This window comes from Mus pahari, chromosome 1, assembly GCF_900095145.1.
Source record: "Mus pahari chromosome 1, PAHARI_EIJ_v1.1, whole genome shotgun sequence".
Classification (NCBI taxonomy): Eukaryota; Metazoa; Chordata; class Mammalia; order Rodentia; family Muridae; genus Mus; species Mus pahari.
In genome coordinates, this window is record NC_034590.1 from 59363376 (window position 1) to 59378034 (window position 14659).

The window sequence follows — 14659 nt, forward strand, 5'->3', positions numbered from 1 at the left end:
GTGTGTGTGTGTGTGCGTGTGTGTGTGCGTGTGTGTGTGTGTGTGTAAACAATTAGTGGAAAAGAAAGCATGGATTTGAAAGAAGGCAAGGATGGGTTTAAAAGAGGGTTTGAGGAGAGGAAAGGAAATAATGGAATTACATTACTATCCGTAAAACTATAAGAAATAATATGAGAGCTATGAAAGGTATAGAGACTAGAGAGGAGACCATGAGAGGGAAAAAAGGGGTGCTAACAAAGAGGAAGTCAGAGAGAGTAAAGGTGAAAAGAAAATATCAGGGAAAGAAAATATCGGAGTAAGAAGATATTGGGGGGAAGGAGAGGGAGGGCAAGAATGGAGAGAAACAGCAAAAAAATTTTTTTTGAAAAAGTTCATAATTATGCTGAATATTTAAAAGGTAATATTTTTTAAAGAAAATATTTGCTTCCCTACCATAACATACTGCCTCACAATCCTCAAAGTTTACATCGTTGAATTGTATTTTGCTACACTCCTTAAAGGAGTGGAGCACAATACCTGTGACTGAAAGCTCAAGATGTCATTCCACTGCAAGATTTGTTGATCATCACCTTGTAATTAGAGGAATCCTTTCATAAAGAACAGTTACAAAAGTGCTTTGTGCAATGATGTTACCATTTAACGACATACAAAGTCTTCTAAGTGGTTCACATTAAATGAAACAATATTCATATAAATGTATAAATTCAGATAAAGCCCAAATAATGACATCACATGAGAGCCATATCTTAAGCATAGTGTGTCAACACGAAAGTTAATGAGTTGCCATTAGTTACATACACAAGAGTAATGGATTGTAATGAAGAATTCAAGAATCTACCTTACATAAAAAAATGATGATTAAGGCTATCCTATGCAAAGCACTGAGAAATTAGGGTGCTAGTTACATTTAGATAAAATGAAATTAAGAACAGAATAGCAGAGAATTGTATTAGAAGAAAGCCCTTAAGTTAAACATTCAAATTTTTCTGTTACTTCTTGATGTGATAGAATCCTGCTTCATATATCACATAGAATTTTCCCTATGTTAGTAATAATATGTGGACACTAAAAAATGCATAACCTAACAGTGGAAAAGCCTCTACATAATTAACTGCTTTTGACCATGAAGTTCATTGTTAAATCACAGCCATAGATGCATTGTTCCTTAAGAATAAAGATAGCAGTGATTAAAATTTTTCGAAAGTACTTTCTGTAAGGGAAAATTTATAATCAAAAACTCTATGACACACTAAAGTATCAAAAGTAGCATTTTTAAAACTCCTATTAACTAATCAAATAAACATTTTTTATTGAGATAGGATTTTGTCTCCCAGGAAATACCCTCAAACTAGCTATGTAGTTAGCAATGACCTTGTCTTCTTCACTAGTGGGATTACAAGCATGCCCCACTGTCCATAGTTCATATAGTCTAGAAATCAAATTTGTGATTTTGTGGATTCTAGTAAGCATTCTACCAACTTATCTGTAGCCTCAGCCATCTTTATTTTAATACACAAGTATTGTATGTGAATATAGGTGACTAAAAACATGAACACAGATTTATGCATCCACAGTGAGATATGTATTTGTTTATAAATAAAGATATAAATAAAAACTTACATTTACTTTGAACTACTCACAATTTTTTGCGGGGAGATTTTTTTATTAAGTTATTTACTTACATATCAATCACCGTTTCTCCTCCCCCCTCTCCTCCCAATCCCTTCCTCCTACCTCATCCCCACTCCTTGGCATCTATCCCTCCTTACTTATCATCAGAAGAGGGGAGGCCTCCCATGAATGTCAACCAGCCTTTGCATATCAAGTTGCAGTAAGACTAGGTGCATTTTCTTCTATTGAGACTAGATAAGGCAGTCTAGTTAGGGAAAGTATTCCAAAGGCAGGCGATATACTCAGAGATAGCCCTTGCTCCCACTTTAGGAGTCCCACATGAAGACCCAGCTGCACAACTGATATATATCTTTTGGAGGGCCTAGGCTGATCCCATGCATGCTCTTTGGTTGGCAATTCAGTCTTTATGAGTCCCTGTGGGCCCAGGTTAGTTGACTATGTAGATTTTCTTGTGGTGTGCTTGGCTTCTGTGGTTCCTTCCATCCTTCTTCCCTCTTTTACACAGGCTTCCTGAAGGTTCACTTAATGTTTGGCTGGGGTTCTCTGCATCAGTTTCCATCAATTTCTGGGTTAAGCCTTTCTTATGACACTTATGCTAGGCTCCTGACTGCAAGTATAGAAGAATATAATTAATAGCATCAGGGGTGGGAAATGCCATGGGTCTGAAATTAGGCCAGTCATTGTTTGGTCCTCCTGTCAAATTCTGCTCCATCATTTTGAACTCCCACAAATAATGGAAAAATATTCTGCTTATTCTACATCCTCACCATAATTAATTGTCACCTGTATTACTGATATTAACCATTCTGGTGGGTATAAAATGAAATTTTGCATACCCCTCATAGCTAAGCATGTTGAACATTTACGTGTTTCTCATCTATTAGTGTTTCCCCTTTTGAGAATTCTCTGTTTAAACTGTACTCCATCTTTCCTTTTCTTTAGTTTTCTTAATTATTCAGTTTACATTCCACTCACTACCATGCCCTCAGTCACTACCAACCATAATTCTTCCCCTATCCTCTTTCCCTTCTCCCCTGAGTGGGTGAGGACCCCCTAGGTGTCCTCCAACTCTGCCATATCAAGTCTCTGTGAGATTACTCTCATTCTCTAACACTGAGGCTCATTTTTCAATTGGCTTGTTTGTTTGGGTTTGGTTTTGGTTTTTATTTGGTTTCTTAAGTTTGTGATATATTTTGGATATTAGTCCTCTGTTGGATTTGGAGTTGGGAAAAACCTTTCCCCATTCTGTAGGTTGCTGCTTTGTCCAATTGATAGTCTCCTTTAACCTACAGAAGCCTTTAAGTAATTGTTGATCTTAGTGCCTTGGTTAACAGTGTTCTTTTCATATCTATGCATTAGTGGTGAGACTGTATTTGTTTAAAATTTAAGATACATATAATTTATACAGTTATCTTATATTTACTCTAGAATAGTCACAAAATATGCAAGATGCATCTTCTTTTACTTTCTTTTATTTTTTTTAAATTATTTTATTGGTTATTTTCTTTATTTACATTTCAAATGTTATTCTCCTTCCTGGTTTCCCCTCTGAAAACCCCCTATCCCACTCTCTTCCCCTCTGCTTCAATGAGGGTGCTCCCACACTCACCCACCCACTCCAGCCTCACTGCCCTAGCATTCCCCTACGCTGCAGCATCAAGTCTTCACAGGACTGACCAAGCCTGCTCAGTCAGTCAACATGTTCTCTAGCACAGGAGTGAGGATTAAAAAGAAAAAGGACAGTTAGACAACATTGTAGCGTGACCCCAGTCAATTCTGTTACTGAAGGCAAATTTTTATTTTCCAACCCACCTTTTATACCACATTAATTACATGCAAGTATTTTGGCAAGCAGTACAATGAGGAACAAAGCGGCAGTGCAATAAGGAACTACTAACAAAGCATCGAGGCAATCCTGAGATTACTCCTGATAGTTGTTACAAAGGGCTTATCATGATGACCAAAACACTTGAGCCCACTTCCTCGTCCAAGCCCAAAAATCTTGTCTGAGGCCTAGTTCCGCCCTAAGACTAAAATTCCTGCCGTATCCTACTTCCCTATCACAGCCTAAAGTTAGATTCTTTCGGATTCCTTATCTTGCCCTAATGTCAGATTTCTGCCTGATCTTACTTCCTTGTCCTAGGCCAATGTCAGATCCCTGTCTGAAGCCCACTTCTTTGTCCTTAGCCAATGTCAGACTCCTGCCAAGCGTTACCCCGAAAGGCTTTCCACACAGGACCAAGGGCTTCCCCTCCCATTGAGACCAGATAAGTCCATCCTTGGCTACATATGCAGCTTGAGCCATGGGTCCCTTCATGTGTACTCTTCGGTTGGTGGTTTAGTCCCTGGGAGCTCTGGGTGGTGGTGGTGGGGGGGGTCTGGTTGTTAACTCCTACAGCTCCTCCAGTCCTTCCCCAACTCCTCCATTGGGGTCCCCTGCTCAGTCTGATGGTTGGCTGCAAGCATCCCCATCTGTATCTGTAAGGCTCTGGCAGAACCTCACAGGAGACATCCATATCATGCCCGAGTCTGCAAGCACTTCTTGGCATCAGCAATAGTGACTGGGTTTGGTGGCTGCATATAGGATGGATCCTCAGGTGGGGCAGTCTAAGTTATATATCTTTTAGCAATTCATGAAAATACAAATTAGGTTTTATGGTAGAGGTAGTTTTGCAATGTATGCAGGTGATCTCAGGCACATAACTCCTCCATTGATCCTACAGTAGCCTAACTAGCTAAAACCTGAAATAGTAATATGTGATACAAGAAAGGTAGAGTTATAGGTAATCATCCCTTTCTATTTTTCAATTGTTCTTGTGTTTGTTTTATATAAAAATAATTTTAAAACTTCCTTTGTTTTCAGTAGCATCCTCCTTTCTATAACTTTTAATCTTTTCTTTTCCTTTTGTGTAAGGCCAGAACACCTTTTTTTTTTTTTAGTTAGTTATTTTAGTTATTTACATTCCAGTCATTGCCCCCTCTAGGTCTCCTCTCCTCCAGTTCCTCATCAAGTTCCTCCCCTACCTCTGGCCTCAGAGAGGGTGCTCCTCCTTCCCTGAGCTTCCAATGTCTCAAGGATTAAGCCCATCTTCTCCCACTGAGGCCTGACCTGGCCGATCTCTGCTGACCTTCACACTGGCCAGTGTATGCTCCTGGTCAGAGGCTCAGTCCCTTGGAGTTCCCTGGGGTCTGGGTTAGTTGAGTCTGCTGGTCTTCCTATGGCAACGCTCTCCCTTTCAGCTTCTTCAATCCTTCCCCTAATTCAACCATAGGGGTCCTCTACTTCAGTCCAATGATTGGGTGTTTATCTGCCTGTCACAATCAGCTGCTGGTAGGACCTCTCAGGGGTCAGCCATGCCAGGCTCCTGTCTGTGAGCGCATCACAGCATCAGTAATAGAGTCAGGCCTTGGTGCCCCCCTCTCCCTGAGATGGATCCCAGTTGGGCTGGTCATTGGACTGCCTTTCCTTCACTCTTTTCTCTATTTTTGTCCCTGCAGTTCTTTTAGACAGGAACAGTTCTGGGTCAGAAATTTTTACTGTGGTTTAGTACCACTGTCCCTCCACTTGAGGCCCTGTCTATCCACCGGAGGTGAATTCTTCCAGTTTCCCTCCCAGCTTGTTGAGCATTTTGGCTAAGGTCACCCCCAGTGAATCCCAAGAATTTCACACTTCCAAGTCTCTGGTACTTCCTAAAGGTTCCACACATTCCCACCCTCTCCAGGTGATGATTATTTCCATTCATTCTCTTTGCCCTTTCTCTCCTGCCCCCCCCCCCCATAGCTGATCCTGTTCCCCTTTACCCCTCACCCTTCCCTCTCTCACTCAAATCCCCCTCTGCCTCCAGTGATTATTTCCTTCCCCCTTCTAAGTGGGATTGAAGCCTCCTCACTTGGGCCTTTCTGCTTGTTACACTTCTTATGGTCTGTATGTTGTATCCCAGGTATTCGGTACGTTTTTGACTAGTATCCACTTATCATCTAAAACAAAGATTCTTTTTCATCTTACCTCTTCCTTACCAGTGTTGGTCACCTTTCACACATTGATTTTTCATATAGTCCTGAACCTTTCGAACAGTTTAGATGGCTCTGAAATAGTTGGCTGCTTTGTCTACAGCCCAATTTCATACATCAACCCAAGCATATTTGCAAAGCATCCACACAAATATGTCCATGCCATTTCTCTACATGCCATTTCCTAATAGTGACTCTCTGACCTGCAAGATGTCCCACTTACCTGCTGTGCAGCCTCATCCAGGAACATACATCACACTATTGCACTGAAGTCTCCTTTCATTTCTCCTTTACTCACAGGTAATCTCTGTTCCCCAAATCCACTCAGTTTCATGTTCTGACTTAGTAACATTTGTTACTTCTTTTTGTAGTGATCCTTAGTTGCTCCTGGCTAAGAGTAAAGACGTGGAACTTCTCCATAGGCTTTACTCCAGTTATATGCCAGTGTTTTAAAGACCCCAATTAATGTTTTATTTTATGTCAGGGAAAAAATGATTGCCATCATTTAGTTTCAAAATGTAGGGCAGCTCCAATCAAATAGCATACACATGACAATATTTATTATCCTAAATGAATCTTCGAAGGAATAAACTATATGAGAGACTGAAATTATTAAGGTAAATGGCAGTCTGAAATGATCAAAAACAGCTGCTTGTAAATTGGATACATTTCTCTCATTCTTTTTTGACATGTGTCTGTATCTCTGCAGGTTGTGATTTGATTCCAGTCCAGTATCTTCGCTGGGGTGATCCTGAGCCCATTGCAGCTGTGGTGTTTGCCTGCCTCGGTCTGCTAGCCACCCTGTTCGTTACTGTAATCTTCATCATTTATCGGGACACTCCAGTGGTCAAGTCTTCCAGCAGGGAGCTCTGCTACATTATCCTTGCTGGCATCTGCCTGGGCTACTTGTGTACCTTCTGCCTCATTGCAAAGCCCAAACAGATTTATTGCTACCTTCAGAGAATTGGCATCGGTCTCTCTCCGGCCATGAGCTACTCAGCCCTTGTAACAAAGACCAACCGTATTGCAAGGATTCTAGCTGGCAGCAAGAAGAAGATCTGTACCAAAAAGCCCAGATTCATGAGCGCCTGCGCTCAGTTAGTGATCGCTTTCATTCTCATCTGTATCCAGTTGGGCATTATTGTGGCCCTCTTTATCATGGAGCCTCCGGATATAATGCATGACTATCCAAGCATCCGAGAAGTCTACTTGATTTGTAACACCACCAACCTAGGGGTTGTTACTCCTCTTGGATACAATGGATTATTGATTTTGAGTTGCACGTTCTATGCGTTCAAGACCAGAAATGTTCCAGCCAACTTTAACGAGGCCAAATACATTGCTTTCACCATGTACACAACCTGTATCATATGGCTGGCCTTCGTGCCGATCTACTTTGGCAGCAACTACAAAATTATCACCATGTGTTTTTCAGTCAGTCTCAGTGCCACCGTGGCCCTGGGCTGCATGTTTGTGCCGAAGGTGTACATCATTCTAGCCAAACCGGAGAGAAATGTGCGCAGCGCCTTCACAACCTCCACAGTGGTGCGCATGCATGTAGGAGATGGCAAGTCATCATCCGCTGCCAGCAGATCCAGCAGCCTAGTCAACCTGTGGAAGAGGAGAGGCTCCTCTGGGGAAACCCTAAGGTAACCATTGTGAGGGCAAAGCAGGGTATGGCTGCTAGGGAAACCGTTTCATTAGCCTTCTAGCATTTCAAAAGGAGATGTCTGCATGATGGAAACCAGAGAAGTCCAGGTGCTTCAGGCTTTGAGCCCATTTCACAATGTTTATTTTTAAGGTTGATCGAGTGTTTTCCAGTTGTGTAAACTAAAGTTAGAAGCACAGGAGTCAAGATTACTAATGTAAAAGTTACTCAATAAGGCAAGTGTGTTCAGAAGGGCAAAGAGAACAAAGGTGTGTTAAATTTTAGTTAAAATTAGTTAAACACTTTATAGGAGATGTTTTACTAGCCAAAAAGGATGAAACAACACAATACCTTTGCATGTACCTGCACTAAGTTTCTTAGTTTTCCAATTCTTTTTTGCCTAGATTCCCACTCTAAGTTCAATTATCATTAACAACAGCTAACAGCTAGGTACAGTCTGCAAATGATCTGGATCCAACAGCGAATGCATAAGTGAATTTGATTATTACCCTTGTAACTATGCCCAAGATTCACAATGAAAATCATGACTCTTGAGAACAAATAATAAGATATTAAGAGTGTTATGCAGATTACTGAGAGTTGAAAATCAGGAAGTACAATTCTATAGATCTATGGATTATAAATAAAAATGTCCTCTACTTTGGAAGTGCCTGCCCCCCCAAAAAAGTTGATCAGGAAATCTCTACTGGGATTTGATAGTCTATGTACTAGATAAGTTAATGTAAGCTAAATAACTTTCAATTGAAAAATAAGTGTCTTTCAAGGTGAAGATATATATCTAAATAATATTGCTTAAACTATTCTTATATACTGCCATCTAGCTTCCCTGGAAGTCTCTTCTGTCATTCCTCCTTTTTTAAAAGCATGAATGATAGTGATGACGAACATGACATCTCTGCTGAGGTTTGAGGGGTCCATAAGATTCTTGGAAAAGTTTAGCCATGAAGCCTAATCTGTTGGAGTTAACTTGTATCTTCACATAATTCCCTCATTCAATTCTTTTCTAATGACATTACTTTTCTCATCTTTTCCCATCTGGGTTGTGTCAGTTTATACACAGAAAGCCTTCCTTATATCGAATCTGCTCACATACTTCCCTCAGCCTTCCTGACACCTCTACTAAACATTCCTGAAACTTCTGCAAAATCAACATTTCTGGATGACTGAGACATTTATTCTTCAGACTTTTATTTCATAAGCCCCCTTTTCAAATAAATATTTTCTGGGTAAAATTGATAACACAGAGAAGCTGGCATGGAAAGGCAATTGTTTACCTAGGTCTACATAATGATAATTCAAGAGAGAATGTTCCTTTAAGAGACAGCATTGAGTGGTGGCAAAGAACACTGACTGTGTAACCAGTTTTTGTTTTTTGTTTTTTGTTTTCCTTTGTTTGAATGCTGCGATTGCTATACTCTCTCTGTACCTTATTGACTTCAAATGACTAGGAAAACATCATTTATATCATGGACTGTAAGGAATAAAACACACGGTAGGCACTTTAGTGCTAGACTGCACTGGGACTACATTCTAGGAGCAGCAATCCCTGAACTGTATAATCTTTGTCAGATGTTTTTAACCTTCTTAGATTCAGTTCCCCTCTGATGAATGGTGATTGGGAAGTACAGATTTTACTGAGTTCCAGGACTACCTAACATATGCATGTAGTGTATGCCACACATTAATTATGTCTTAAGAAATGTTATTTTAATGAACTTAAATATCAATTAGTAATATTCTCCACTACCTGAAAGTAAGTTTTATACACAAATAGGATGAAATCAACAATTAAGAGTACAGACATCCAATGTGCAAGATAAGTTTATGGAAAAACTCCTCACACATCTGCTCCTTCCAGAGATTTACCATTTTGCCATTTTGCCAAACTGTTTACCACACCTTGCTTCATACTTTAAGTAGAAGAAGCTCCCTGGGAGTGGAAACCTTGTTTACTTTTCTAATCATCCTGTTCTTGGTGCTTAGCTGGACTCACAGTGGTACTCCACACATAGAAGCAGGTCATTAGTAATGTGTTATTGTATTTGATGAACTGATGAGTTTAGAAAGGTGGTAATGTACTGGGATTTAGTTTCTGTTTGTCTTCCAATGCTCACAAGTAGTGTTTAGTGATCATACTAACTTTCCCAAGCCTGCAGTTTTAAGCCTGCAGTGTTCTGTGTTACAAATACCCCCTCTATTTCTATCATTATCAGTCTTGTATCAAGAAGTAGATTGGTAATATCATGTTTTGGTACACTGGTGTATTTCTCTAAGATATTTTACTATATTTTAACTATTGCATTTCAATTTTTATTTAAATGATCAGATACAGGATCTTATGGCAATATGCCAACTTGTTTTCTTTCCAGGACCTTAGAGTTCATGACATTGAATCTAGAATTCAGTCCAATTGGTGTCAAAAATCTCAAAAAGAGGAAAAGAGTTGTGGGAGCAAGTGTTGTTTTATACAACTTTTGAAAGGGCCTTGTCTGCCCATGCGATTATAGCTTGGATAGGCTATAATCTGGTTATAGAGAGAATTTCTTTTTGGCATATGATATTGATGTGGAGAGAAAAAAATCATGGAAAGCTTGTCATCCTCTTGCAGTACATTCCATCCCTGCTACACTTTTCAAACTGTAATTCTCATTGAGGAATGTGACCTAGAATTGCTTTTCTTATTTGTTCCTACCTGAGCCTAAACTAAAATGTTGTTCCTTTTTGATTCAGAGTCAAAATGCTCAAAGCACTAACATACTGTTTTTCACATTGAAAGGCACAACTCTTAGATATTTACCTCCCCTTCAAATCACAGTTTTGTAAAGGTCAGTGTGTATCACATTGCCCCATCAGACTTAGATAATGTGGAACAAGTAAAAAGAGTATCTGTAATATTCTCATGCCTTCATCTAAATTACTGATACTATTAGTGCTTTTCAATAATTCAATTCTATCTTGTGCTATTGAGCCCATGTGCTGGGGTTTAGGAAGGTCTTCAGTAGATAACTAAAATCCTAAAAATCAGGTCTTTATGCATAAGCAGCTCCTATGCTGTCTCTACCTTAATTTACACCCTTTCATTTCATTATGAAGACACCAATTGTTATTAGCCAGGACTGGATCTGAGTCCTGTTTTTCTATTTAGTTGTTCTATATATGCCTTTATCACCCATCATCCGATGGGAACAGTGTAGATGCTTTATTTTCTCTGTTTTAAAGAGAATGATAATTGCATGCCTTAGAAAAAAGAATGTTGAAACAAGTGAAAAGTTTCAATAACTGTATCCAAGAGTTAATAAACCCTCTTGGAGAGAAAGAAAAGAGGGGGGACCATGCATGTTCAGCAGCATTGTATTGGGAGCCTTTCCTGACTTTTACAGCAGTATCAACTTGAATGAGCTATTTTAGTCTGCTCAATAAACTATGAAATAGTACATAATAATCTGATTTTTAATATACTAATATTTAGTAACAACATATAGAAAGTAGTAAAGAAATAGAAATCATTTTTAGAGTCAGGCTTAATTGCAAGAGCCCATTTTCAGATCTCCATAAGCTGGTTCTACTTGTTAGAAAACAGTCTTGTCAGAATCCTATTAAAAATGAATGTTATGTCTCATTAAAAAAAACATACTCAAATATCTACTATAAACTGAGAAAATAGTCACTTTAGCATGACATTATTTATAAAGGAAACTGGATGGGGAAAATGTGGTAGTTTTCACTGCATAAGTGGATGAATTTTGTCTACAACAGAAAATGGTAGTACACAGTAGCAATCATGATTGGAATAATAGAAGAAGATGAGGAGACTGGTAAGAGAGAGAGAGAGTGAGGAAGAAATACTATGGTTGTTCAAAGAGTATAAATCAGAAGTCTTCAGCTGATAATCACCTGCTATGTTCTGCTCACTTTACAGATATTTTCATATATATTATCCATCTAACATTCATAGTTGTCTTGAAATATGGCAAATACCAGCATTCTTCCATTCCAATTTTCAGATAAGGACCATGAGGCTGAACATCATTAGAATACTTATTCTTCACTACATAACTTGCATGTGATGGAGTGGTTTTTAACTTGGGTCTCAGCTTGTGCTCATGATGAAACATTTACTAGTTTACTCTTTGTAAAATACCTAATGAAATTTTCCTTGGAAACAAGTTATTATTCTGTCAAGTAATATTTGAAAAACCTCTACTCTTTGCTTAGAGTTAAATACTGTCAAATCTTTTAGCAAAACAACTAATTATTCATTACTTAACTCTTCCCAATCATTTCTTACTTGAAGTATAAAGGCTATTTAATACAAGCAATCCTTAAAACAATTTTATCCCATATTATATTTAAAATCTTTTAATTTGTTCTACAAATGTCTCCAGTTTTTTTTCTGAATGAATAAAGTAAATTTGATTATGGTGACAGACTATCTGTAATTTATATTTTAGACCATTGAACAATAAGCAAGGCACCAAAAGATGAGGCTGACTGTGTTTGTGACACCTCCTCAGCTTCCATGGCATTAGAGACAGACATAACAAATACCTAAGCTTTTGTTACAGAGGATAAATTACTGCTCACTTATTTTTAAAATTTATTTATTTTATTTTTTTGCTAGAAAAATAAAAGATCAAGGAAAAAATCTGTTTTCTGTCTATTGTAACACCAAATATAGACTCAGAGAACTAAATCTAACAAAAAATTATAAATGCAATATGAAGAAAACTGTAAACACTGATGAAAGAGGAAAAACTTGCCAATTACTTAGATTTTTCCATGTTCATAGAAAATACATTTAACAGCTTCATGAAGATATTTTTACTAAAATGACTTGCACATTTGACACAGTCCCAATAAGTCCTATCAAGTTATTTTATGGTTATGTTGGTCTGAAGTAGCAGGTTGTTCATCAGTGACAGAATCTGAAAAAGAGGTGCCAGGGTTTGAGAAACATAGACAAGACAGACAATTGATACGACAAAATATGGGATCAAGAGGACTTTTAGAAACTTTGTCTTATCCTAAGCAAGTATATGAAGAAGCACAGCACTATACATACTATTTTTTAGAGGGGACGATGGGTCGCCAGGGTCAGTAGTGAGCTATGTAATGTTGACAAAGGATATTGAATAGCTTAGACATAGCTGCCTAGTGACTTTCTCAGCTTTCTTTCTTATAGACCCCAGAGATGTCTGCTCCATGGTGGGCTAGCCCCTCAGTTATTAGACATTTGCTAAGAAAGCACTGCACAGACTTGGTTATACCCCAGTCCTATGCAGGCATTTTCTCAAACAAGGCCCCCTTCTCTCCAGTGAATCTAGCTTTTATAAAATGGACATAAAACTATCCAACCCGGTGGGATTGCAAGCTGGTACAACCACTCTGGAAATTAGTGGTTCCTCAGAAAATCGGACATAGTACTACCTGAGGACCCAGCAATCCCACTCCTAGGCATATACCCGGAAGATGCTCCAACATGTAATAAGGACACATGCTCCACTATGTTCATAGCAGCCTTATTTATAATAGCCAGNAGCTGGAAAGAACCCAGATGNCCTTCAACAAAGGAATGGATACAGAAAATGTGGTACATTTACACAATGGCATTCTACTTAGCTATTCAAAATGATGAATTTATGAAATTCTTAGGCAAATGGTTAGATCTAGAAATTATCATCCTGAGTGAGGTAACCCAATCATAAAAGAACACACATGGTATGTACTCACTGATATGTGGATATCAGCCCAGACGTTCGAAATACCCAAGATATAATTCACTGACCACATGAAGCTCAAGAAGAAGGAAGACTAAAGTGTGGGTGCTTTGATCCCTCTTAGAGGGAGAACAAAATACTCACAGGAGATATGGAGATAAAGTGCAGAACAGAGATAGAAGCAAAGGTCATGCAGAGACTGTCCCACCTGGAGACTCATCCTATAAACAGTTACCAAACACAGACACTATTTTGGATGCCAAGAAGTGCATGCTGAAAGCAGCCTGATATGGCTGTCTCTTGAGAGACTGGGCCAGAGCCTTACAAATACAGAGATGGATGCTCACAGCCAACCATTTGACTGAGCTCCACATCCCCAATAGAGAAGTTAGAGAAGGGACCAAGGGAGTTGAAAGGCTTTGCAACCCCACAGAAAGAATAGCAACATAAACCAACCAGACCCCTCCCCCCCCAGAACTCCCAGGGACTAAGCCATCAACAAAGGAGTACACATGGCTCTAGCTGCATATGTTGCAGAGGATAGCCTTGTCAGGCATCTATGGGAGGGGAGTTCCTTCAACCTATGAAGGCTCTATAGATGTCCCAGTGTGGGGAGGTAGGAGTGGGTGGGTGGATGGAGGAACACCCTCATAGAAGCAGGGGGAGGGAGGATGGGATAGGGGCTTTCCGGAGTGTGTGTGTGTGGGGGGGGAACCTGGAAGGGGGAGAGCATTTGAAATGTAATTAAAGAAGATATCTGAAAAAAAAAATCCAGCTCAACTAGTTTCACATTTTAATAAATTTCATTAAAGTAATACTAATACAATAAAAAGGGATGAGAAGAAAATGCTAGTGGAGTTATCATCCCAGTTCAACTAGTCACTGCTAGTATACATGCTGATGCTGTGTGTCTGCATTGTGGAGAATTGGGCACCACTCTTATTCTAAAGGAACAGAATGATGAAATTTCTTACTTTTTTGTTTGCATTACATATAACTGAAGAAAATTTTAAAGGTTTATTTTATGCTAAATTGCACAATTACTTCGAGTCTACTTCAGAATTGAGATATTCATGTCAAGTCTTTCTGGAGTTTGTTACTTTAAATGTCAGCAAAGAGAAAAACATGTTGACAGGAAATTATATGAGAGCTAATTGAACTTGGAAATATGCAGGTTTGATATTAGATGCTTCAGATTTAGAGTCTAAGCAGAGCATCCCAGGTGGTCTTGTCCATAGAAGGGCTTCTTTGGGTCTCCAGCCCTTGTCCTTCTTGTTCTCTGTGAGATCACATGGGGCATCCATTAACAGAATCAGTTGGATCTCCATTTTCTCTAGAACTTTTTCTATGTCTGTGAGCATTGTAGGTATTACTCAAGATAATAGGTAAAGTCTATTTTTAACAGTTTCACGAACCTCGCCTTTTCTGACATTTTTCTTGGTAGACTCCTGCTTTCTTGCTATCCTCTTTTTGTTTGCTTGTTTCTTTTGCTGTTTTGTCATATCCATATATATATATATATATATATATATATATATATATATATATGACAAATGCTCACATATTTTTATATAAATTCATTCTAAATTGATAATTTATTCTTTAGTATTCCTTTTTTGGAATTTTATAT

The 14659-nt window shown here is 38.7% G+C and overlaps 1 protein-coding gene across 9 annotated transcripts in view; it reads left to right on the plus strand.

The window, feature by feature from the left end:
• Grm5 (glutamate metabotropic receptor 5) overlaps positions 1–14659 on the plus strand; it is a 477051-nt gene that overhangs the window by 417336 nt on the left and 45056 nt on the right. For all 9 annotated transcript variants that reach the window (XM_021193532.2, XM_021193541.2, XM_029544608.1 and 6 more), the window contains one exon: positions 6353–7292. In XM_021193532.2, the coding sequence (XP_021049191.1) occupies positions 6353–7292 (940 nt within the window). The remainder of the gene's footprint in view (positions 1–6352; positions 7293–14659) is intronic.